The 26,870-nt window shown below is 39.9% G+C and overlaps 1 protein-coding gene across 8 annotated transcripts in view; it reads left to right on the forward strand.

Annotated features, from left to right (window-relative positions):
• CAST (calpastatin) overlaps window positions 1-26,870 on the forward strand; it is a 113,385-nt gene that overhangs the window by 47,990 nt on the left and 38,525 nt on the right. For 4 of the 8 annotated variants that reach the window (XM_037530341.2, XM_037530337.2, XM_037530338.2 and 1 more), the window contains 8 exons: window positions 12,563-12,622; window positions 16,410-16,475; window positions 17,069-17,110; window positions 18,530-18,586; window positions 18,963-19,076; window positions 20,007-20,090; window positions 23,484-23,546; window positions 24,932-25,030. In XM_037530341.2, coding sequence (XP_037386238.2) covers window positions 12,563-12,622; window positions 16,410-16,475; window positions 17,069-17,110; window positions 18,530-18,586; window positions 18,963-19,076; window positions 20,007-20,090; window positions 23,484-23,546; window positions 24,932-25,030 — 585 coding nt within the window. The remainder of the gene's footprint in view (window positions 1-12,562; window positions 12,623-16,409; window positions 16,476-17,068; window positions 17,111-18,529; window positions 18,587-18,962; window positions 19,077-20,006; window positions 20,091-23,483; window positions 23,547-24,931; window positions 25,031-26,870) is intronic. The other 4 variants (XM_037530339.2, XM_037530340.2, XM_037530343.2 and 1 more) reach the window with 4 other exon arrangements.

Here is a 26,870-nt window from a genome sequence, read left to right on the forward strand (position 1 = left end):
ACATTATTTTCACATCACATTCAAATGAGGCCCACTTTAAAATTGATTCTTCTATTCCACAAAATATTACCTGGGGAAAGTGGATGAAATGCGTTGGAAAATATTATTATTCCCATTTTATAGGTAAGAAAACTGAAGCACAGAGGAGTTAACGAATTTGCTCAAGATCACACAGCTGGTAGCAGAGCTAGAATTGTAGTGTAGTGGCTCTGTAGTGTCTAGCTCCTTTAATCATTTACCTAACTGCATAATTTATATTTGCAAAGATTTGAACTTGTCATTGTAAATTTGTGAATTTGTTTTTCTTGTGTGGTGTTGTGGTGTTTGGAATGACATTTTATTATTTCCATCATGTTTTGATTGTTTGAAAATCAACTTGGTTAAGGGACTCTAATTATAATTCCCATCATGGAAACCTTTTTTTATTAAGAACACATTTCGTTGGGAAGCCTGCTATATGGATGGTCATATGAAAGGTCCTTATGAGAGCTGCCACTGATTGACTCTATCTCAGTATTTTCCCATAAATCTCCCCTCACTTTCTATGGAGACACTTGGAGTCTATAATCCCTGTAGAGTTTGAAGCTGGTGGTTGGTTTTATAGCTCAAGAACCTGTAAAAATCCTCGTGTTCACTGATTCTCCATTAGGTGTACACCTAAAGATTGAATCTCGATGCACCGTGGAAATAAAGCTGAAAATAAGATAGTTGTTCAGTAGAGCTCAGAATGTTTTACTTTATACAATAATCCTGTCAATCACTATTATTATTTAGATGAGTCATAATCTTTTGGAATGTGTACAAACCTGTGCTCTTGTTATCAAGATTCCTGGAACAGGACCTGAATAAGCCATGCGGTTGAATAATAAAAAAATGCCATAATGGAAAATAATGTTTCCCTTTTTTAGAAGAAAGATAAGCAATATTAGTGTATAATTTCCTAAAGCAGTGGGCAGCACAGAACTACTCTACCATTCTGAGATGGGAAAGAGAAACTTTTGGTGTTGGTATTCAACAGTTGTAAACAATGACTGTTGGTATTCATAACATAATAAAATCACTGTTGTTGACTGCCTTCCCATGTGCTAGGCATCCAGCCAAGCACTTTATTATTTGACTTTTGAATACACCTTCTTCCTTTAATCTCTACTACCATCTTAAGAAGTTGGGATCATTTTTACACCCACTTAACAAATAAAAAACTCAAGTTTGCAAAGGTTCAGAAGTTTGCCTCAAGTTACATAGCTAGAATTAGATACCAGGTTTGTGGGTTTCCAGAGGCTAACCTACATGGTTCCCATTTATATCTATCACTGGGTACATTATTTCATAACCCTCACATAATTACAATAACATGTAATTTTATAGAGATCCAGAACTAAAGAAATCTCAAGCCTGACAGTTTACAGATGAGAAAATATGTTCCAGAGAAGTTCACACTCAAAGCCACACAGCTTGTCAAGGGCAGACTTCCTCCTTGCACATTATGTAGCTTCTATTATGCTGGAAGTCTTGACTCACAGGCTCCACTCAGTGCTGGCCCCACAAACCTTTTTAGGGAGGGACCAGAAGAGGAAAGGAGGCTGCCTTTTCTGAGCCTGACTTCTCTACTTCTTTGTTTTGGGCAAATTCAGCCATAGTTGGAATTATTTCATGCATCAAGAAAAGCAAACAATGATCTCTAGAGGCATGAACTTCAGAAAAAAGGCTGTTTTTCTAGTCTTGATGACTAATCTGGACTGTGTAAGATGCAATCGTCTCCTTGCCCACAAAAATGATTAATCATCTGAGGAAATAAAAACAAAACTTTGAAAAACTGGAGAATGCAAATCAATCAAAATAAAGCAATTGCCTTATAGAATGGGGGATGGAGAAGCTCAACTTCATGCCTTTTGTGGATTTTTTCTAGCAATTGAGGTGGGCCATTGTCAGAGCTCATAATCAGGCACTGGCAGGTTGTTGTCAAACCAGATGTAGTGTCTCGGGCTGGATTTAGATCACAGGTCAGCTGTGGCTATTGTCTCAGTTACCAGGCAACATCTGATGTTTATTTTGAGATCTGCCCACACATTACCTTATATCAGAGGTCAAAGCTTCAGGTACTCTTCACTTACAGAGCAAGCGGAGCTCACCCACTCTATTTTTAATCTTAAATCTGTGTGTTCCCTTTAATACATGTCATTACATACATCATGCTAGCTGAGGTAAAGTCTCCGAACACCTCATTTCTCAGTATTCTTCATCTAGCCTATGGCTCTTTGGACTAAATATTGCTGCTTCTTTCCCACCTTTTAAGTTTTGCTCAAGCTGTTTTCCTCACCTGGAATGACAACATCCCAGCATCCATTTCCATTGGGTTTTTTTTTTGAAAATCCAAATACTTTAATTTTGAAAGTAGGGGAGTCAACTATTCATAGCAAAAAGTTCATGGACAGTATTGTCAGAATCTGTTCAAATCCAAGCTTTGCCATGGCTTTACTGTGAGATCTTGGATAAGTTACCTACCTTCCTTGGACCTCAGTTTTCTCATTTATTAAATGCAGATTATAGTACTTACCTCTTAGAACTTTATAAAGATATACTGAAATCAGATATCTGAAGCACCTGCCACAATTCCTGGCTCATGGAAGATTCTATAGCCCCTACCTCCTTTTGATCATATAATAAATACTAAGTAACTATTTCATATCTCTTCTGTGAAGTCTTTGCTAAACATCTTCCAAATCAAATTGAAAAAATAGTCACCCCTTTCTGATCACTTGTAACATTTTACTGTAGCTAAGATTCTATCACAATCAACCTTATCTCATGTTACCTACATGCTGTGGTCTAACTCGGTACCCTAACTAGACCTGCTGACACAATGCCAAGTTCTCCCTGAAAACTAGACCTGCTGACACAATGCCAAGTTCTCCCTGAAAGATGACTCCACCTTATTCATAGATGATCTCTTGTTTATCTTTCATCACAACCATGGTTTGTGTTACGATTTAATTAACACTCTACTTGTTGGGTGACACTATTGCAAATCTCTTTAAAAGCAACATTTTTTTATGTTGCTTTTTTATTGATATAATGTTGGTTTACAACACTATATATAATTTATTTTTAAAAGTGTGATTGATTTATTGGTATTAGAGTACCATTGCTCTACATCCTTGCCTATGTTTTGATAGTGTAGGATTTCCCCCCTCAGGTGTACTCACTGTAACTCTCCCACCACCGAAAAACACCCATCTAAAAAGTAGATTGTGTTGGGCCCTCCCTGGTGGCGCAAGGGGTTAAGTATCAGCACTATGAAGTTATTCCCAACTACTGCAGCACAAGTTCGAGCCCTGGCCAGGGAGGTGACCCTCAAGACGCAGCAGACCTCTCCTGACTTACCCACTGCTCCCCTCAGCAGTATATTTCAGTCAGTCTGCCTGTTCTGTTCCCCACTCTGTCTCTGGTGGATCCTCTTGTTACAGGGCAGGGAGAGGAGCACCCCAGGCCCTGCAAACCTGCCTGCTCTAAATAGGTTCTGCCATCTGCCACATTAACACAAAACATATGAGACTTTAATGAAAAGCAACTTTAGTACAATTAGGAAACAATACAGGAAAGGCAAAGAATCTAGTTTCTAAATCAAGCACCCAAAGTTACCCGTCTCCTCGTGGGTAAAAGTCCACCCAAGCAGGATTGGCCCAGAGCAAGCCTTAGAGCCTGCCGCAAGTCTAAAGCATCTTCCAGTGGGGACCCACAGAAAAGGATCAGAAACAACCAGGCAAGTCTGAGGGAAAAAATCAAAACCAATATAAAAGCTGCCATTGTTGTCTTCCCACGGGTCTCTCACCCACATCTGTCAACCAGTCCAGGCCCAAAAGACAAGCGCAGTTTCTTCACGTGTCTTTCTGCTCCATGTGTCTCCTCCAGGTCTCCTTCTGGCTCCATCCTGCTTCCTTCCTTCCTCAGTCTCCTCTGCAGCTTCTTCTCCTCCCTGCTCAGCTCCACCCTCCTTTGGGTGGGGCAGGAAACCTGGAACCTCCCCCTTTCCTGGGGACCACCCTGTAACACTCTCACCCCCTCCACACCTCTGGCCTGTACCCCAGTTCTTGTATGCATAAATAAATAAATATTTAAAAAAAATAAAAAGTACATTGTGACCTTTCCCCACCCCTCTCTCACTTCTTTCCTCTCCTCTTCCCCCTTTGAAAGCCTCAGATCGCTGGTCAGTTATCAAGGGTTGGTTTTAAGGTTTGTTTTTGTCTTATACCTTGTTTGACTTTCCTGTATTCCTCCTATAAGTGACACCGTTAGTATTTTTCTTTTTCTTTCTGACTTATTTCACTTAGCATAAACTCTTGCAGTTCCATCATGTTGCTGCAAATGGCATTTTTGTCATTTGATCACTGAGTAGTATTCCATTGTGTATCTATATCACATCTTGATGCACTCATCTGTTTGGGGGCATTTACATTGTTTCCCTATCTTGGTTATTGAAAGTAGTCCTTTGTAGGGTAAGGTAAAGAAGTGTCAGACTTTTCTGTACTCCCTCCATTAAGATTGATGATGGATCCCTGCAGTCCTGAATGCATGTCTGATGGCAGGCACCTGGAGTAGGGTGTGGGCATGCATAGGTGGGTACACCTGTGGTAAGTCTGGGCTTATAGGGGCGGCTTCACAGGGATGCCAAGAAAAGCAGAACCACGAGGAGGAGAGAGCAAAGAAGCAGAGACCAACCACCCGAGAACACCTGCCGGAGAGCCCAGAAAGAGTGAAGGCTTGCTGGGGGATGGGAGGCCTGCCAGCCTCCCGGCCCCCCAGCACCCCTGCCTGCTGTGTACTGGGTAAATCCCAATAAAAGCCTGAAAAGCCACTGAGGGCTCCAGGACTCTCTCCTCCTTTTACCCTGTCTGCTCAAGTCATAGAGAACCTGCTCCTTGTCCTCCTGCCCCCTACGTCCTTCTGTAAACATGAGCATGCAGTTTTCTTTTTGAATTACTGTTTTTGTATTTTGAGGGTAGATACCTAGGTGTGGAATTGCTGAGTTGTGTAGCAGATGTATTTTTAGTCTTGAGAAACCTCCATACTGAAAAGCGACATTATTATGCTAATAGAGAGTAATGCAAAAATGTCAGGGTGTGACAGCATGACAAACAATAGACAAACATCTGAATATTCATTTTTTGATATCAATAATCCACCTTTACAGAAAGAAAAATATAAACCAGCATTCACAGGGCCCATAAATGGTGTTCCGTGGAGAACATCAATGCTTTCTCCAGACCAGCCTCTCACCAGCTGCCTGTTGTTTGTTCCAGGTGTTACAGAAAGCAGCGCAGGGAGGTTTAGTATACATGTGTTTTTTAAGTTGTGTTTGGTGTACATGTGTTTTTTAAGTTGTGTAACTCTTGGATTGATGATAATGATGTTAATGATTGGATGTTTAAATTACATTAACCTAAGCAGCTTTCTGACTTGTGCTTTGAACAAAATTTCTGGTAATTCAATACAACTCATATAACCTTGCCTTTGAGCCATCATTAATATTCTTGTGTTTATTCATGTACAAATCCATACATTTGACATTGCTTATTAAACAACTACTTTGTACCAGGCTCTGGGGAAATCCAGCAGCTGAGACAGGAATGACCCCTGCCCTCAGGGGGTTCAAGTTTAGCTTTGTCTTATACTTCCTGTGAAGAAAGAACTTTTATATTTATTAAAATTTTTTGATTATTTGATTATTCTGGTAGCTTCAGTTCTGTAGTCGGATTTCTAAGGTTCGTTTTGTCCTGTGCTTTGTTTCTCTATATTCCACATGTGGGTGAAATTATCGAGCAATATGACTTCTCCTTCTGACTTACTTCACTTTGCATAACCCCCTACAGTTCCATTCATGTTCTCGCAAATGGCAAAGTTTCATCTTTGATTTTTTTATAGCCAGTATTTTTGCACTGTGTATATCTGCTGCATCTTTATCCATGCATCTATTATTGGGCGCTTTGGTTTTTTCCATAACTTGGCTATTGTCAATAGTGCTGCAGTGAACATAGGAATGCACATACTTCAAATTAGTGTTTTTGCTTTCTTTGGGTAGATATAGGAATGGAATTTCTGGATATATGATAGATCTATTGATACTTTCAATGTTTTGAAAAACCCCAGTCTGTTTTCCATAGGGGTTTCCCACCAACAGTGTACAAGGATTCATTTTTCTCTATATCCTCACCAGCACTTACTGCTTCTGGTCTATTTGATACGTGCCATTCTTACAGGTTTGAGGTGGCATCGCATTGTGGTTTGATTTGCTTTTCCCTGAAAATAAGTAATGATAAACATTTTTCATAACTCAGTACAGAGTAAATGAAAATTGGTCGGCTTTTGTGCCGCTGGCCTTTGTGGCTATCACCTGCAGCCTTGACTATGCTAATACAGGAGGCCCTTGGGAGCATGGGCTCGGGGCACACGTTCCTGATGGTGGCTCCTGGAGTGTGGTGTGGGCATGTGTAAGTGGGCACACCTGAGCTGAAAGAATGAGCAAATAAGGGTGGCATCACAGAGGTCGGTGTGCAGCAGATAACAGCTATGAGAGAATGTCAGAGCAAACCCAGACAGTAAAAATTCACGAGGGGCTGGAAGGCCTCCCGACCCCGCTGCATGCCCTGCACCTGATTGCCTCACTATTTTGGTGAAGAAAGATCATTAATGCCTGAAAAAGCCGCTGAGGGCTCCGGAACTCTCCTTTACCCGTCTGCTCAAATTGATAGAGAACCTGCACTGTGCCTTGCTGGTACTATATTCACTCATTCTTAGAACATCCTTATGAGGTAAGAATTGTTACTCTTCCCATTTTAATCATGAGGACACCGAGGTAGAGAGGGTTAGGCAGCTTGCTCCAGTTCAAGTCAAATTGCTGGGATTCAGTGCCAGCTGGAATTCCTCCAGTCTTCAATCTAACCCCTCCTTCCCCCGCCATACTATTAGCTAGTGAGTTCTGCTCTCTGACGAAGTGCTTGTGACACAGAAAGACACCATCCTGGCTGGCGGGGAGGTGTGTGGACCAGAGTGAAAATTAGTGGAAGAAATTAATTAGGAGAAATAGTGGAGAGTGTAAGACAGAAGAGAGTGAAGCTTATCTAGAACGTCTAGTGGGAAACCAATGAGATAAGTATTTCGTCAGTAAGAACAAGGTACACATTTATTTCAGGAAATGAGTCAGGCATAGTCCGAAAGGATTCAGAGCTAGAGAAGGGTGTAGTGATAGGAGAGAAGTAGGCATGGAAACTATTAAAGAGCCTTGATGTAATCCAGGTGTGGGAATTACATAATCAGACCAAGAGTGTGGGTGTCAGAAGAAATCAAAGGATGGATTGGTGATGAGTTCTCGAACCAGCACTGCAACTTAATCCAAGTGATTCAGGGCCTGATGAGTTCCCCACTACATCATTTCGCCCTTACAGCAACTCCAGAGGCACTTGATATTCCGCCCATTTTACAGGTGAGGAATTGGAGGCTCCATGAAGTTAATGAGTATTAGTAAGTGCTGGAGCAGGGATTTGAGCCTGTAGCTGTCTTGGTTTCTTCAAGATGAAATAGTAGAGTCTGGTGATAAAGTGGGACTGCTACTAAGATCTGGAGAGTTGGTCACGTTGTTAATTAAAATTGTGGGGAGAAAGCAGCTTTCTGAAGGAGCAATTACAAGAGAGGATGCAGAGGATTTGTGACCGAATATTCAAGGACACAGAAAAGAGCAATTGGAAGAGACTTCCAGAAGGAAGCAGGCCAGAGGGATGGGGAACAACCTGGGGCTCTGTAGGGTAAAGAAAATGTCAGTCTTTTCTGCCCTTCCACCATCAGGATAGATGATGGATCCTTGCGGTCCTGAATGTATGCCTGATGGCGGGCACCTGGAATAGGGTGTGGGCATAGGTAGATGGGATTCAGCTGAGCTAAGACTGTGCTTTTAAGGGCGGCGTCACGGGGGGACGCCAGCAGCACCAGTAGCAGCAGTAGTAGCAGCAGCAGAAGCCGAAGCCGAAGCCGAAGAGAGCCGAAGCCGAAGCCGAAGCAGAAGCAGCAGAACGAACGCTAGAGAGCCCAGATAGAGTGAAGACTTGCTGGGGGCTGGGAGGTCTGCCAGCCTCCCAGCCCCCCAGCCAGCACCCCTGCCTGCCATATACCCGCTGAACCCCAATAAAAATCCTGCAGAACTACTGAGGACTATGACTCCTCCTTTACCCGGTCTGCATGGGATCAGAAAACCTGCACTGTGGTCCTTCCTGCCCTTACAGGCTCCTAGCGTCATCCTTGGGGGAGAGGATGGTGCGCGACTCAGTTGGAACTGCCAGTGAATTATCAGGTGGAAAGGATGTTGTTGTTCATGGCGCCCTTAGTAACCCTCAACAAACAAAGCAGACAGGGCAGGTGGGGTATGAAGGTGAGTAGTGTGCAGGTGGGAAGATGTGGGAGTATCCAGGGAGGGCTGGGGAGAGGCAGCAAAACTGTTCTAACGTGCCCATGGCCCTTTCTCTCTGCTCTTTGAACTCCTGCCAGCTGGACCCAGGGGTTGCTCAAGGGGAGGCCTAGTAGCTGGAGGCCTGGGGTGAGAATTCCTATAAGTCATCTGGCAATGTCTGGAAAGAAGCAGAAGTTCTTCTGGGAACCCAAGCAAGTGAAGGGCTATTATGTGGCAGACAGAGAAGAAAGGCGCCGAGGCAGTGATTTAATGGCAGCAGAGTAGAGGCATGAGCAGTTCCTTTTGAGGCAGTCCTTCAGCTCACAACCTTCTCCACGAACTTATCAGTGGAAGATGGTCGAGGTCAGTTTTCAGGCAGCCTCATTAGATACTCCACAGAATCAAGGATAGAGACAGGCTGTGGGTAAGAGTGGGGCTCAGCAGACTAGTGTACCCAGCAGGCATAAAGGGAACCCATTGGTGGACAGGACAGTTTATTCATGATGTAGTTATGATTACCTGCTGTGTGTGTGTGATGCTGTCAGGAAGGGAGCAGGATTGGAGAAGCAGGATGCCCACAAGGACTAATTGCAGTGTTCAAAGGGTAGGCTGGCAGGGCTCTGCGCTGGTGAGATCCACTTGAAATGAAGGCCACATCGGATTTGGATAGTGGACAAAAAGAAACCACCCAGTCCGTGGCATTTCTGTCAAATATATAAAGTGAGAGATGAGTCAGGGAGCACTAAGTGAGGATGGGCTGGCTGCCTACGCTAGGCATTCTGCACTGGGAGATGGGATGGGATTGGAGACTGGGGGACTTTAAAGGCAAAAGGAGGATTTCTGTATGATACAGTGGCCATTAGGCCACTGATGGGAATGTGTGTTAAGAGGGAATGTGTGTGAGAGTGACACATGAGAAGGTTAAAATGGCCACAATCAATTGAGAGCTAATAGAATGGATTTTGGGAGATCTTTGCAAAATGTATATGGGGGGGGGGAAGTGATTTCTGTTTTCCGAAGACCTTAAAAACTTATCTTTCCCTCTTAGCTCTCATAGCTTACTGCAGTAAAGTTCCAAAATTCTTACTCTAAAACATTAAAGCAAATGTGTTGAATAATGTCACAAAATAACATGCCGTACTGGTTCAGTATAGGATTAAGTCTTAATCTTTTTCTAGGCTGCTATTACTGTCTTTGGTCAGTGTTGATTTATTTTCATGCTAGTTAACAATACAGCAAGATTATTAGAGGTGGGACTGAAACATTTAGAGCTCATATGTTTGCTTTGCCACAGAAGATCCTCTCCACTGCTCCGTTAGGACACTTTGGCTGTAGCCTAAACCTGCTTGATGTCGATTTATCTCACTGACTTATAAATTCTTTCAAGGCTGTAACTGAATCTTATACCCTCAACTGAGGATCATTGCTTTTTAAAATAGACATATTTGATGGGTGGGTAGAAATGATCACATTGAGATACATTTCCTCTAGTCTTTGTTCCTCTTACTTATGCTTTAATTCATTGTCAAAAGTGACATTTTACTCAGAATGTGAAGAGGGTTGCATGGGTCATTTGGTAGGGAGTGTAGTGTGATAGCTACACTCAGTCTGGTTTGCACTAACCTCAACACTAACCTCAAAGAGATAGTTTACATGCTTGAGGGACTAATGGTTGTGCATTGAAATTGTCCTTGATATTCACAGGACAGGCTGAGTGGTAGGTGCTGCAGCAAAGAGTCAGTGGTTTAGAAGTTAGGTGGCCTCAGTCCCAGCCCTGCACACACCACTCAGAGGTTCTGCTTGGGGGATCGGCCCCCTTGTCCTTTAATCACATGTTGACTGTCACATCTTCAGCATCCCCTGTCTCCACTATGCCCTGAACTTGCTCTGGTTGCCTAGTCTATGTTCTCATGGCACCCTGTAATTTTCCTTCGTAATGCTTACCACAAATAATTCTCAAAGTGATGATAAAAGTGTATCTTTCTCAAGGACAGCACTGTTTATTGGCTTCATTCACCACTGTGTTGCTGTTCCCTAACACAATACCTGATACAAACTATATTCTGGACAAATAAATATTCCCATGCTATCTGAAAGCATTTGGTAGGTTATTTGGGGATCCTAGGAATGCTCAGATTATCTTATGTAAATTAATGGTCATAGCATTCCAATGCATTCCAGGCTATGTGATTTCAGAAAAGTTTGAATAAATTTGGATGTTTTGAAAATAATGTTGACCTGAAGATTTGCTGCTTAAAAAGTTCTTTCATGTATTGTGTTTGGTCTTTGGTGATTTTTACTGGATGATGGAACTTCTTGAGTTTGAGTGGAAATTTACACAACTAATTCTAATTTTGGAACGACAGAAGTGTATAAATATGGGCTTGTTAATTCCCACAATTTAAAAAAAATATTCTCAAAGAAAAATGAATATTCATATATTCTGTTGATTTGATGGTGGAAAAAATACATCTTTTGGGACATCTTTCAGTTTCTTACCCCAATAGAATGAGAAGACACCTGTGTCCTGCTCTGTAATCATGGGATGGGAGGGGGAGACAGTGTTTTAGGACTGGGGATTGCCCAGGGATGCCTAAGAGTGCTCAGGAATAGTTTAGTTCCTATGGTTATGTTTGAAAAATCAGTACATTAAATCTTTGGGCTTTCATCTGTGAATTTTGGTAGTTTACTGTAATCAACATCTTCTGCATTCAGTGAGATGTATGGAGGTGATTTTTGTTCCTGGGCCATGGGTTATGTGGGTTCATACAGTTGCCTTGAATGGTAATGTTTGGGGGTCAGCGAGGAGGAGGATGGGCTCTCTGTGCCCTGAGGTCTGCCTCAGAAGTGGCCCAGAGCCTGGCATCAGGGACAGGGCTCTGCATATTGTTGGCAGGACAGCAGCTATTTACTGAAGGACTGTTAAGGAGGCAGCTTGTGCCAGGTGGAATCCCTGGGCTCTAAAAGCTAATGGACTTAAATGTTAAGGAGGGTTAAATGAGCCTGGGTTGGAATTTGAAAAGATAATAGTCTATTTAATATTAACCAGGTGTAGCGCAAGTTAAGTCCTGGAGTAGCGCTCAGTGCCAGGCAAGCATTGCTCAGATGAGTAGATGGCAGGGCTAACCCATCACTCCCTTGCATCCCTAGAAAAGGGACTTCTTAAATATTTCTGTTACTGTCCATCACCATGTGCCCTCCATGGAGGAGCCTGGATGAGCAGGTGATAACAGCAATAGCCTCTCTGCAGTCTCTTCTCCAACCTTCTCTTCCGTATATGACACTGAAAAGACATTGCTAATTCATTGGAATCTGTTTCCTCATCCATCTCCTGCTCCTTCTATTTCATATATTATCTTAGAAATGATGCATTTATAATTTAGCAAGCACACACAATGTGCCAGGCATATTACATACATTACCTCAAATACTGACAAATAGATGGTATCGGGCCCTATTGTTTTGTACCCAGGAAACTAATAGTCACAGAGCAATTAATTGGCAGAGGTGGCTTTTGAACAGAATTCAGTCATTTTTAAAGTTCATTTTCTGTGTAACAGTAACTAATAATTACAATAATTACTGAGGACTTATGCACCAGGCAGTAATAAACTTACAATGTAGTTGTAAATATCTATTAAAGAAAAGATAACAGAGAAGACAAAAATCAGAAAATTTAAGTAACTTGTCCATTATTATTTGGGTGAGTAGCATACCCCAAATATGACATGAGTTACCCAGTAGGTGTAAACCTTGTAACCCCTACTGAACTTTTGTTGAAATGATCCTCTTAACGAGGTAAGACCAAGTCAAGAGTTAAGACCAAGTATGATTAAAAGCAGCTGAAGGGCAACGTAGGTTGTAGGTTAACTAGAATCAAACCTTCTACTTCTTCACAGAGGTTAACTGAAAATATGATGGTTACTAAAGGGAGAGAGGTAGAGGGATGGAAGGCAAAGGAAGGGGGTCAATTTGATAGTGATGTTATGAGAACTTGGGTGGTTGGCAGGTGAAGCGTATACACATACTGAAGTGTGACACTGAACTCTCACATTATATACATTTGCAGGTGAGTGGTAAACCAATAGAATTTGATTTACAAACCTTTCTCTTTCTTTCCTGTAGGTGTCAACCTCATCTCCTTCAACCAGCAAGTCTTCCGGTATGAATTCCACAGAAACCAAGGTATATGAAGAGTCATTAAGAGTAACTGGGATGGTAGCCTTGAAGTTGATTGCGTTGTAAAGGAAAACAAATGTAGACAAATTGTTGAGAGATGAGTTTTGTGTTCTGGGAAATATAAGTTACGGAATAAACATTTGCTTCCTGACTTATTGGGGGGGTATTTGGAAGCTTGGCTTTCAATTCAGTGTTCACCCCAAACACTATCTGCTCATTTCTACATCTTCTTAGAATAGCTAGAAAAATAGAGTATTTTTGGTCCTATGCTTGATTGAGTTTTTTAATTGTAAGATAATCCAAGTACAGATCTGAGGATCTAAATAAGAACAAAAATGTTTAACTTCTTAGTAAAATGGTTTTATTATTCTAGCCACTTGAAACTAAATATGAGAGGTTATACTGGAAATAAGTGAAACAGAAGGTTATTTGGTTTTTCTGAAGTTTGTTTCTGAAATTTGAGTCATGTCAGACAACATTGTACTGGTAAACCTTTGTTCAGATCTGTTTGGAACTTAATGTAACAATTAGTTTCTGAGATTTCAGAAGGAACAATAAAAGAATGTTCTCAGTGGTGTTGCCACATAAAGTAAGCCTAGTTCTGAGGAGCTGGCTGCAGTGACCTTAAACCCTCTCCTTTAGTTACCATGTCTCAAGGTCTGTGTCTTAGGAATATTCTGAGGTAGGGAATGAAAAAGGGGAGATTTTCAACATACTCTCAACTCATTCTTCTGCCAAGATTCTTCAGTGTCTTTTAAGAGCTACCCTAGCTCCATTATTATTAAGTTGCTTTTCTTTAAAATTACCAACACACTTTTGCTTTTTGTTGTCCATATTACTATTCCATAGGTAGAATCCAGTGCCATAATTTAGAACTCGAACTGTCATTAGTTCTTTTGAGGGATCTGATGGCCTCATCTTGAATTGTAAAAAACATTGCAAAATCTTAAAATATGTGGTCTAAATCTAAGCTCTTGTAAATCAGCTTATAGCATTCATTTTCATCTGGAATTTATTTCTAAAATTGTTTGTTTTTAGTGTTTTGCATCTGATTTCTTATTTCCAAAATATACATTAGCTATGACTGCTTATTTATGCCATGTTTAATTTTAAATTTAAAAAGTCTTAATCTTAAAATAAATTTAAAACTACAGTAGAAACATCTAACAGATTTTTTTCATTGGACTTAGAGTCATAAAAACGAAAGAAAGGCGCTGGAAAGAATTGCCAGAAATATGGGTTTCCTTTTATTGCTCTGGTTTGCATTTGACCCACTGCCCAATTCTGATCCACATACCTCCCGCCCTCCCCATCCCAAGTTCCAGGACCAATGATTATTTTAAGTGTGCCTTGTTTTTCACAGCAAGTGTCAGCAAAGCACTAAGCAATAATCATGAACATTCCTGGCAGTCCTCTGGAACTGCGGGAAGGGATGAGGGGGAGAGAAAAATAGAAAGAAGAGAGGGAGAGACAAAAATGAGGTGCACATGAAGAGTATCCCCAGTGCCTGACTCAGGGCCAGTTTGGCCTCAATTCCCTTTCCTGGGTAGGTGTCATTCACGATTCCACCGATCATCTCGTCTTCATTAACTTTTGGCATTTGGTTGATAACATTTATGGTGGTCTCCTTTTGTAGATTTTTGTGACCTTGATAAGAGTATTTCCTCAAATATTTTGAGCCATTAGAAAAAAATGTTAATTCAAGTAATAACTTTACCACATTCATGTCCTGTTCTGTACCTATAAAATGAAGTCAGTCTAACTCTGAAGGGGAGTGAGGTGTCGAGGTGTAAGTTGTATCTCTCTTGTGCCTGGCACATTCTAATTAGTCATCACGTTGTTGGGTCTAAGATGGAAGATAAATTAAGGTGAGATTCCTGAGAGGCCATGTAGTCTGGGCAGCAGAGCACATGGCCTGGCCTGGAATCCTGGTTCCATGCATACTGCAATGTTGAAAAACCTCACTTTGCTCTGATTTCCTTAGCTCTGTAGATTGGACGAGGATGATAGTGGTACCCATTTACCAAGACTAAGGAAATAAATAAGGTATTAGGCAGTTTCTGCCCCACAGCAAGTGCCCAGCAGAGGGTGGTTGGTACTGGAGAGACAGCAATGCCATGATTGAGAACACATAACCCCACCTCCACCGCCAGAATCCTTGGAAGTTTATGGGAGTGGTACTCCAGAGATACTTACCTCTATGTACCTCAAAGGCTCATGCATGAACTAGGAATGATATCATCATCTCATCCTCATCAAAAAATACCTGTTTTTTATAAGATTATTTTGAGGCATAAGTGAGTTGACACCTGTAAAGTTTAGAATAATCCTGGTACTAAGGGGCAATCAATAAACATTAGTTATTATTGTCAGATTATTATGTTTAACAGCACCACTACCACCAAAAATAAATGAGGGAAATGTAGGGATTACTGATTAAAATGTGCATCTCCTTATAAGTTGCTTGCATCTGTGAGCATATATTCTTAATTGTATTGTAGATTTATTCCATGCAAAATCTTGATTGCCAAATTACAAATTAGAAGCTATTAATAGATTCAAATCACTACAGTGCAAGCTGGCCTGTTTTTTTTTTTTTTTTTTTTTTTGTTGTTGTTGTTAATCATTTAATAAAGTGTATTTGTATAAACTCAAAAAAGCATACACAGAAACCGTTAACAAATCCAGTTTAAAAGGATCCAAAGTATACAGAATTTCTTTGGAGACATGTCTTTAATCATGACATTCTTTCCTTCCCAAAACAATGAAGTGTGTTGACATAACATGGGTTTTCCTAAAACAAGGAATGTATCTTCATTAATGAAACACATCAATATGATAAATTTAGAAAATATGTAGTGTTAACCTCTTCACATAATAGAATAAAATATAGGAGTTTATGTTGATACCACCAGCAGAGAAAAAGAAAAAAATAGAAAAAATTAGAGCTGATTTTTAATCTTTGAAAAATTACTAAATCATTTAATTGAGCTTTTTTTCTACTTTGTCTGTTAAGAATGCAGGTGTGTACTTAATGAATTATCTTTTTTGAGATAGGTTATATAACCCTTGTTTAGGTCAAACTCTATAAAATGTCCCATCAAAGATCCTAAATCATAGGAATCCTAAAGCATTCCTATAACTTCAAATTTGATTTTTATGTTTTCACTATGCAATAAAAGCCTGCACTGTTTACAAGTTGTTTTGAGATTATATTGACAAAATTTGATGGAATTTCCGACTATTCCTTTGATCATAACCAAACATTAGAAATGTAGGTAGATAAATATTGCTCAAGCAACTTTTACACAGAGAAGTAAGAGAAAAGAAAGGAATCAGAAATTAATTTTGTGGCAGGTTTGGTTTGTCCCACTCTCTGAAAATGGAATGCTCCCGTTTGGTTGGTTATTTTTTTGGTAGGCTTATTTTTGCAGTCTGGGAATGTTCAAAGATTTTTCCAATAAACTAATTGTAAGAGCATTTCCAGACCCCAAAAAATAATGAATCACATCGTCCCAAACAGGAGCATTCCACTTGCAGATAGTGGGGCAAACCTGTAATGAAAATCTCAGATTTCCCACTGAAAAAAAAGTAAACCCAAACTCTGAAATATTTGCCTGAGACCTTAGAATTTCAGCACCTACAGTTTGTTGGAAATGTATGCATGGAGTAGATGCAGTCGATGAATAGAGTAGATTTTGGTATAAATAGAAACACTTTAACTGTTTATACATGTTACCTATTTGCCTATCCCATCAAATAAATCACACTTGGGGCTGTGCTCTTGTATTAGGACATTCCAGTCAGCAAAAAGATGGAAAGAATGCATTCGCCTCACAAGAAAAGGCACAAAAAACAGGTGATGTGGTTATTGTAACAAAGGACATTTCTTTTTACTAATGGTCACTTTCGCTGCTTAGCACGAGCTAATCACTGCAGTTCACAATTTCCTGTAGTGCTCCGGCACATCACCATCTTCCTGGTAGGCTTAGTTATCCATCTCTCATTCTGGCACTAAAAATAAATTTCATTGCTTCCTCCATTCTCCATTCTGTCACCACCCTATTGTTTCACACTGTCAGCAGAAACTTGTGGTGAGTATGTCACTTATGAAGGGATGTATTGTGTTAGTGACTTTAGAGGTCAAGTGTTTTTATTTCTTTTGCTTATGCGTTAGTTAACAATTTCTGTTGTAATAAACCTTTACCTATCTTTGATATACATATCAAGGTGAAAGATATAAATTGTGATCCAGTTAGTATGAACAGAATATTTATTAGTGTGCATAAAAGTTTAAATCTGAAGTTACATTCCAAGATATATTTAACTTGTAAAGTTTATAATTACATCAAAATCATCTTTTAAGCTTCCTTAGTTGAAAATATATGATAATGTTTGTAAATCATGTCCACTCTTCTTCTGTCTTTCCTTCCTTCCTGCTTCTGAGTTTAGGGTGTAAAATCAGAACCTGAAAAAAAGTCACAGTCAACTAAGGTAAGTGACTTAAGTCAACTGAATAACTACGAAATTACTCGAATTCTTGGTGATATACTGAATGACCATTTTCCCCCACTGGTGCTATTAAGTGATTAAAGGATTTTTGTAGCTAATTTAATTAATTTTGGATCACTCTTTTGTACATGATTACATAGACTATATAGAAAATAAATTCATATATTTTTAAATTATATATAGTTATATATGTTTATAAATATATATTAAATTCAGAAATTGTTAAACTAATGTCTGACATTTGTAAGCAAAAACAATATATTTTAGATGTCATTTTATGCAAGTCTAGATTCTTGTTATAGGCAAAATAATTCTTAAAAATATAAGCAACAGGAATAAAAGATGAAAAGCAAAGGATAGTAAAATTGAACATCAAGACTATGGTCTGTGGAACCCATACCTAAGTAACTTAAAGAGGATCATTTTTCCCAAGTCAGCTGGGTTTATCTTCACATCTTATCCTGGCTGGTGGACCTAGTTCTCAGTCACTTAGGAGACAGCTCCAACTTTCCCTGGACTCAAGACTGTCTAGACTGAAAGACGGTCTGTGCCCACATGGGGGTGGAGGCCAGGGTGTCTGTCTGTGGGAAGGCAGCTGTTTCTCCTCAGTAAGGTGCTGCACTTTATTTCTTTCAAGCACATTTAAGCAAATACTCAGATAAGACTGGATGGTTTCCTGTGGGAAAGCAGAGATAATTTGGGCTGCGGCATTTTAAGTGAAGGTGAGGGTGAGGCCAGCTGGGTTAAAGGTGAGGCTTATCAGATTTTAGGGAAGGCCTCTTGTGGCCCCTGAGGATGGCAATGCATAGTCCACTGTAGAAGAAAAATTCAGAAAGGTAGCAATAGTCTTCTATCGCATTTTCAATGTTTTGGCTTATCTACCAATCTAAAGTGAGTTCGGGTTTCTGGCAATACCATCATTTCTGTTTATAACAGAAACGATTAAATGTCAATCATTTAGTTGAAGAAACTATAGAAACTTAAATAATTTAGTTGAAGAAACCTCACCTGCTAACAGGTGATTTTAAAAATTCATTTCTACAGTAGGATCCCTTATCAATAAACCCAGTGGTTCACAGTGATCAGATCTCTGTGGATGGACCTGTATTTACCAGTGATCTGTATGAATTGTGAAGCACACACAATAATTTAGAGATATATACATGTTTGAAAAATCATTCCAGATAAAATACCAAATTTTTTTTGTATTTTTCTGATAGTTGTCCTTACCAGACTCTTGGGTAGGATTGCTGTTAACCAGATAGTGCATGCCCACTTAATGTGGGCCTTTCCCAAGCGAGGCGGATATACTAATTGGGATTTTCGATACACTTTGGAAATATGAAAACAATGTGACTCTGTGACTCCAGTGTAATTCAGATTGTCTTTTGAAATTGACAGCCATCTGTGGTTCATGAGAAGAAAACCCAAGAAGTAAAACCAAAGGAGCACACAGAGGTAAATGATAGGGCCTTGGTATCATAAGATGAAGAGTGTGTGTGTATGTGTGTGTGTGTGTGCGTGTATAAAATTCTGAATTCATCACAAGATCTAAGTGTCACCAGCAATGGCTGGTATTTGTTTTTCTGGAGAAAAGTGGTGCCACCATATGGCAGTATCAGGACTTGCAGTTTACTCATGTAATTATGAATTTGGGGAAAAAGATTTGCATTATTTCGATTTTTGTATATACAGTGAAATTCTGTCACACTAATTTAATTTCAAATAATTTGAAGCTATATAAAGTATGTGTTATAAACCGTTTCCACCATATAAAAGTATCAGAATTTGCCATCTTATTTAACAGTATGTTGTATTGTGTGTTTGTTTCCAGCTGAAAAGCCATTCCAAGCATGGATCAGATACAGGAAGCAAGCTTGCTCATAGTGAAAAAGCATTTTCTAAATCAAGTGAGCAGCCAACTTCAGAGAAAGCAACAAAACCAAAGGTAAATAAAGCAGATTGATAGCTAGTAAAACAGTAGTATCAACTAGGGACTAAGGTAAACATTTGTGCATGTGGTGATTTGTAGAGCTATGCTGAGTCTACCCTGTATTGTAAGGCTCTTGTTTTACTGGTTATGCTAATCATCTTGTAGAAACATGGGCCTGGTAAAGTCCTAAGAAGGGCATCAGATGGGCCTAGGGACATTCCATCCAGTTCTCCCAACTGCCTAGCAGTTCTCAGTTGTGACTGCAAGGAAGCAGGTTCTGGTATCTCAGACATGACACTTTGAACTGAGGCTGCCTCCTGGACCCCTCTCCTGGCTGATCACAGGGACCCTGTATGATCTGCTTTGTGTGTGGAAGTCTTAAACAATTTTACAGTCTTGTTGAAGAGGTGAACTCATGGAACCCAAATGGAGAAATAGATTCCATATTTCTAGAGCTAATGGGAGTCAACTATTAGAATGCTAAATATTCTTGGAAGGCAAGAACTAGGCCTGCTTGCCAATATAGTTTATATCTGGAATTGAAAATTTGTGCCCCCCCACTTAAATGCAACACATGTGTGTTTTGTTCAAATCTATATTGTTTGACTTGGTGGTATTATTAAAATGATTTTTAGTTAGCTGCCAACAATTAAAGTCAGAAAAATTCACATAAAATTGTGGCTCCAATTTGCACCTGGAATATATGCTCCTGTTAACTGCAGCCTCTACCTGACCTGCCCCACCTACTTGTGTTACCTGCAGGGACTCTAAGCTCTTAGGTCCAGCTTTATGAATCTGGTGGGCATTACACCCTTCGCAGTGGGTATAGCTAGCCATTCCACTACAAGGTGTCCACGGGGTAAACTGTGTCAGTATGCATGCATTATTTTAAAAATCCTCTTCCAAAGATGCTTAGTCCTGTAAATCTTTTGCCCTCATCCTTAGACAAAATCACAGGACAAGCTTTCTGCTGATAAAACAAGCATTGTTGCTGGTGTAGCTGCAGCATCTGACAAAACAGGAGACAAGGTGAGCGCACATCAGCAGACACAGGGTGTCTTTGGGCCTGGTGCTGAGTAGCTGTCCCTATGAGAACTGAATGCTGATGGCTCCTGGACTTTCTGTCCTTTTCTCACTAACCTTTCAGATCTGGTGCTACCACACTAACTTACCATTTGGTAAAACTGAACACTGTTTATCAGTGCAGTTCTGTAGAGGAGTATGCATCTAAAGGATTTAGAGTGAACAGGATGCCAAAGCTGATTTTATGTTAACATATTCAATGAATAGTTATTGGGCTTATACGGCGTATAAAGTCTGGTGTCAGTACCAAGAAAATTAGCATGTCAGTTAATTTAGATCCAGCCTTCAAGATGTATAGGTTTGAAATTAAGCAAATGAAAGTGCCATGAGCCTTTGAATAAGCTTTACTATCTGCTTTTAGTAGGCATAAGTCAGTGATGACAGCTGCAGGAATTGATCTGGGAGGTCTCAAAGGACCCATCCCAAACCACCTCAGGACAGAGTCTATGTCTCCTGCTGACTGGTTATGGATCAGTCTTTCTTAGACTCTTTGAGGAGCTCCTTCAGCTAGTAGCCTGGAAATGTAAGACATAGCCTACCACTTCTACCTAAAGCAATACAGTTTGGAGCTACGTCTCCCTAGAAATAACTTACTTCTCTTGAAGGCACAGGTTCTGAAACAAAAAGAAGATGGAGATGACAATGGGGGAAGAGTAGTATATATCCATTTCTCTGCTTCTTAAAATGGGAAATATATCCCCCGTAGGCTACATAAAGTAAGTCATAGGATGAAAGTATGGCACGTCTCTCCTAAACATTCATTTCTCTCAGATTTTGAAAATAAAAGTTTTTTACTGAAACTAATTCAGATAGCTATCCAATGGGGTAATGGCAACATTTATATAAACTGTTAGGTAAAAATACCCAGTTCAACTTAAAAAATACTTTTCTCACAGGAGGCCACTTATATATAATCTTGAGACATTCTCCGCCACCCCCCTCCAGCTCTCTTGTATTGATGAGAAAGTCCTTAGAGAAATGGCTTGAAAAATGAAGAGATTTCAGGCAAAGATTTGATAGAGTGGATTTTAAAACGTCATCCAAATGTAAAATTTTATGCGTCATACAAGTTTAGCCAGGGTTATCAGGAAGTCTGAACAATAAAATTGGGAGAGGCTTATGGACTCTGGTGTGCTGACTTGTACTGGGATTTGTGGCAAGTCATTTTACTTTCCTTGGCTTCTGATTCATCGTCCATAAAATGAGGTGACCAGATCTGTATTTATTTCAGTATGTACCATGTTTAAAGCTCTGTGGTCTAACTGCAGGGCACTGAGCTGCAGGCTGGCCCTGTGAGGAGTGGGGAAGAGACAATTCATGGAAGGTTAAGAAAGGCCCTCGTGAGCTCTGTGATGAGGAACAGGAATTTTTGTCTGATTGGGGTGAATTCACAAGGAATTTGAGTTAGGCGTGGAAACTAGGATTGCTGATGAAAATGCATCAAGGTGGAAAAGCCTCAGGGGTATTGTGGGTACCACATACAACCAGTGTAGACGGAGCATAGGGGAGGAGACTGGTGAGGCTCTAAGGCCAGAAGTATGGGCTGGTGTGTGCTGCAGGAATGCTCAGGTGAGTTGATACATGGTAGTGATTCCATCACGGCGATAAGCACTGAAGATTATAGATGGATGATGTGAGGTGCAATGTGTGGGAAGATTAAGTGACTGAGTGGGTGGGATGAATAGAATAGAAACAGGAAGGTGGAAGGTTGCTCAGGGACAATTTCAGTCATCTTGCTAAGTCCTGATTTAGCCTAAATTAGAGCTGGGGAAGACTCAGATAGTGGGGGGTAATAAAAGAGGTGTTGCAGAGCTAAAACCATCAGGTTGCAGGGAATGATTGGCTGCAGTGGGCAAAGGGTGAATTAGTCTCAGATAACCTGGTCTTTGTTTCTGAATGAACTAGGTGGGTAACCCAAAGGTGAGGCCAGTGAGTGCCCCATACAAATTCTTGCAGGTGCAGGGCTAGTACCCCAGGAGTGAGTGCCTCCTCCTCTGTGAGTCCTTTCGCTGGTTACTGCTGACTTGTGAACAGATGTGAGAAGAGGAATTGGTTGTAGAGGGAGAGTGATGTCTCATTTGGGAGATGCTGAATTTAAGTATTGGAGGTGAAGCAAGAAAGAATTCTCACAAGATATTTGAAATGCTATTTTGGAGTACAGGAGAACAGAGAAAGGGAGAATATAGTGATCACAAATCTAAGGCTGTGATTGAATCATGGAAATGGATTCTGTTGCCCAGATTCAGCCTTACACCTGGTAGCTCCCACAGTATTTTTAGCATAAAAATTGAGGCCGTCTTTCTTTAGCACTTACTTGTATTTCATGTACTTACATGGTGCTTAGCTTGCCTAGACCCTGGCGTTCCCACTGAAATGGGTTATTTTATCCAGTTTGCACAATTCCTTGAGCTCAGGAGGCCTGCCTGCTGGCTATTGCAGCCTGTGCTGTGGTGGCCATGCAAACAGCAGTGGGAACGTGGACACCCCGCCTTCATGTTCTGGGTCCAGAACATAAAATAGGACACCTACTATCTTTCTTTGGTCTCCATGCTGACAGCTTCATCCATGTAGTTCCTGCAAGGCCCAGGAAGTATTCGGCCCCTGCCCTAGAGAATGATTTTGCATAGCACCACCCGCGCAGGGCCAGAGATGGCAGAGAGAGCACAAATGCCAGAGTCATGCTCGGTCATGGCTACTTGTAGAGTGAAGTCAGGAGAGGCGGGCTCGTCAGCGCTAAACTTCGGGGAAGATTCTGTCTGGGTAAAGGCATGGAAATTGCAGATTGGAAAGTTATTGGTGATATTTGACAGAGCAACTGAAGCAGTGGTGGGAAGGAAACACATTTTAGGGATTAAAGAGTTGCCAAAGCATGTGATGCGGAGGAGGGCAAACATGGGGAAGTGGCCACTTAGAGAAAGAATTTATGGATGTGGCAATCTTGGCTGAGGGGCCTTAGAGAGGTAACCAAGAACAGTGAAGAAAGAAGTGGGTACTTCTGGATTATAAACTTGATTCGGCTCCTTACTACGTGACCGGAAGAAAGTTTCTGTGACTTTGCTGAGTTTTGCTTTCCACGTCACTGAAGAGATTAATATTGGGTTGTTGGAACAGTAATGATGTATTTTTTTTGTTTTTCAAGCAAAAATGTCTCAGTTTTTTACTTTTCTGACAACCCAGTACTTTTGGTGCTGTCCTGAAAAAAGATATAACAGACAGTATAGTGTCTGGCACAGAGCAAATGTTCACTGTATGATCAGTGCTATTGATATTATTTAAAATGTTATATTATTGAATTTTATAAAGGTATGTGAGTTTTATTTCTTTCTAAACTCCCACCAGAAAAAAGAAATTAAATTGTTAGCTGCATCCATTGAATCCAAACCCAATCAACCATCTGGAAAGGTATGGAGATAGCATACCTTAAGCACTTCTGCTTAAGATATGTTTTCATGCTCTGTTTATCAGGATCTGATTTCCTGAGGGCAAACGATATGAGGTGGGGGAATGTAAAGAGCCTTTTTAATGAATCATTGTTTCAGGAAGAGCTGACTGGTTGCAACATTCTACTTTATAACCCTACTTTATAACCCCTTTATAACTTTAGAAAACTCCAGTTACATTACTTGGAGTTTACACTCCATTTCCTGCTGCAAATATACCTTCTTTAACCAGCTGTATCACTAAAGAATGTCAGGCACTTCTTCATTTTGAAATTCCCAGTTGAATCAACCTAATGTGAACAGGCCCCAAGTTCTGTTACTCGATCAAGTGAACTCCTAAAATTGTGGTAGGAATGTGGTCATGGCAAAAAAAAGGGGGGGAGAGAGAGAGAGTAAAGGATCTTCCCCCCAAATTGTTTTCCCCTTAAAATTTAGGCTATTCTTCACCTAGAACCATCGTTAACCTCAAAAATAGGATGAAGGCACTCTTGCAATGTTCATTACACTGATTTAAACCCATAGAGACAGTTTGCTGTCCTTTGTGTGAGTGTAACACCCAGGCTGGTGATTTCTGATTCATAAACATCCTTGGGCAAGTAAGTGAACAGAAAACACAAATCACAAATGGCTGAAAGATCACTAGACAACTTGTTTATTCACCAAATCCTGTTTGGAAGAAGGTGCTATGTAGAGATTTTGTTGGTGTTCTTTGTACATAAAACTCTGGGAAACTATAAGCAACCAATACTAAGCATTTCTCCTGTGTATAACAACATGATCATAATTCTTCGTATTTTTCATAGTTAATTGTAACTATATTGGACTGGCAGCTTTAATGAACTGTACTCTTTGTTCATATACTTAATGCCTTTAGATTTATTGAATTTGGAGTTATTATGTGATAAGTTTTTTATCTTTCCAACTTAGAAAATATGTACTCTGGGACCTTAACCCTTTGCACTCCGAACCATTTTACAATATTTTGATTTAGTTTCTTGTGCCATTTCAAGATAAAACTTCAGGGAAACATGCATGTCTCAAAAAGTTGCGTTGAAATAACCTCAATTCCCCGTAATCACTAATAAATTGCAATGTCCCCTGAGAGGGGACATCCAAGTGATATGCTAGAATTCCGATGTCCCCCTGAGAGGGGACAGCGGAGTGCAAAGGGTTAAATAATAGTCTATAGGAGATCGGACTATTTTGATATTTGAAGAACTTTTCATGTTTGGTATTTTTCTACATAGAATGGTTGTTTGTGGCTAAAAAAATCAAAAGTGAAATGTCTACAAAAGTGAAATATGTATAACAAGTAACATTTAATATCTGCTGTCTTTTTTTTTCCAGTCAGGCATGGATGCTGCTTTGGATGACTTAATAGACACATTAGGGGAACCTGAAGAAACAGAACAAGATAATGCAACATACACTGGACCTGAAATTTCAGTATGTGATCTTGTCTTCTGTGAAGATTTGTTCTTGGCGGGTAGAGAGTATGGTCATGATCGTGATGCAAAGAATCCCTGGTACTTTGTTGCTTAAAGGAAACAGGGTGATGTCAGAATCAGTAATAGCTGCTTACGGGATGAAAACCATTGCTTTACGGGCAGCTCTAGCGTTACATTCATTCAGCAGACATTTACTGTGTGGTTTATGCTGAGATGGGCTGGAATTCAGCCTCTGGGATCACAGACTTATCTTTTGTCCTCAAAATTTTATCAAATGGACTTGAACTCATTTTTTAAAATATTATATATATTTTACATTATCCCTCCTTTTTGTACAATGTATGCTTTCTCCTCTCAGGTGTAGTCCCTATAAAATTCCCACCACCCATTTACCTGTGCACCATCACCATAGTCCCTTGTGCTCTTCCCTCCTATGTTTTGATCCTTCTCCCTCTTCCTCCCATGCAGAATTTCTCTGATTTATAGTTACCTGTTAATTTTCTTTTTAATTTATTATTCTTTTAACTGATCTTTTATTTTGTTCCCCTACATTCCTCCCCTACATTCCTACATAATCCCTCCCAGCTCCATCCATGTTGCTGTGAATGGCATGAGTTTATCTTTTTGATTGCTGAGTAATACTCCATTGTGTATACATACCACATCTTCTTGATCTATTTTTTGGGCATTTGGATTGTTTCCCTGTCTTACCTGTTGTAAAGTGTATCTTACCTATTGTAAATAGTGCTACAAGATGGTCTTGAGCTCATTTCCCAGATGCTTCCCATCCTGTAACTTGAACTTATTTTATTTCTAGATATTTATCACCCTCACTTCAGCCCTATTCCTAAAACAAAGAAAATAAGAGATATGCCATAGAGTAGAAGAAAATATTTGCAACAGACCTAGCAAAGGATTTTTGCTTATGAAGGATTTTTATTTTGTGAAGAATTTATGAGGAATTTGAAAAAGTGTCAAAAGCAGTCCAGAAGAAAATAACAAAAAAAAAAAAGGCAACTAAATGAAGTAAAAGTCTCCTTAGTAATTAGGACAATGGTATTATAAAGTGGAAAGATACCACTTTCTAGCTATCAGATTGGCAAAATACCAAAGTTTGACAGGCTGCCTAGAACTGGTGGGTTTGAAAATGTCCACACCCATCAAGCAGCAAATTCACATCCAGAATGTTCAAGGAGGGGCCTGGCCGATGGGTTCCAGGACTTGTAAGAACAGGTGAAAAGATAGGAAACAAGCTTGTTCAACAGGAAAGGGGATAATGTAGTGGAATACCTTAGAGACAATACTTTAAAAAGGTATTCATGTATCAACATGGTCGTGTTACAAACACATAATTTTAAATAAAATTGATATTACTGATCCCTTATTACTGATGCATAGAATATTGCAACATTTCCACAACATTTGAAAATAGGAGAAGTGGTGGTGTATATTATTTGTGGTTACCTACTGTGGAATGTTTTGAAAAATGCTGACTTTTAAGTAGCAATTCAGGATAGTGACTACCTTTGGGTCACAAGGAAGAGGAATGATATTGGAGATGACTCAACAGACCTCACTCTATCTGATTTTTTTACTTAGAAATTACATAAAAGTAACTATAGGTCTGATAGATGGATTTGAGTTTATATAGAAATTCATTGTTAATAACTGCACTTTGTAAGTATTGGAAACAAGTATCATTTGATAATGAAAAACACTTTTAACTTATACTTTAACATAGGAGCCAAATTTAACATAGTGGTTGGAATGTTTTCTTTAAACTTTGAGTTAAGCCATGGGCAATATGGGCAAGTATTTGTATAACCTTAATATTTCAG

This window comes from Talpa occidentalis, unplaced genomic scaffold (assembly GCF_014898055.3).
Source record: "Talpa occidentalis isolate TD23 unplaced genomic scaffold, MPIMG_talOcc4v2.1 talOcc4.6, whole genome shotgun sequence".
NCBI classification, from domain to species: domain Eukaryota; kingdom Metazoa; phylum Chordata; class Mammalia; order Eulipotyphla; family Talpidae; genus Talpa; species Talpa occidentalis.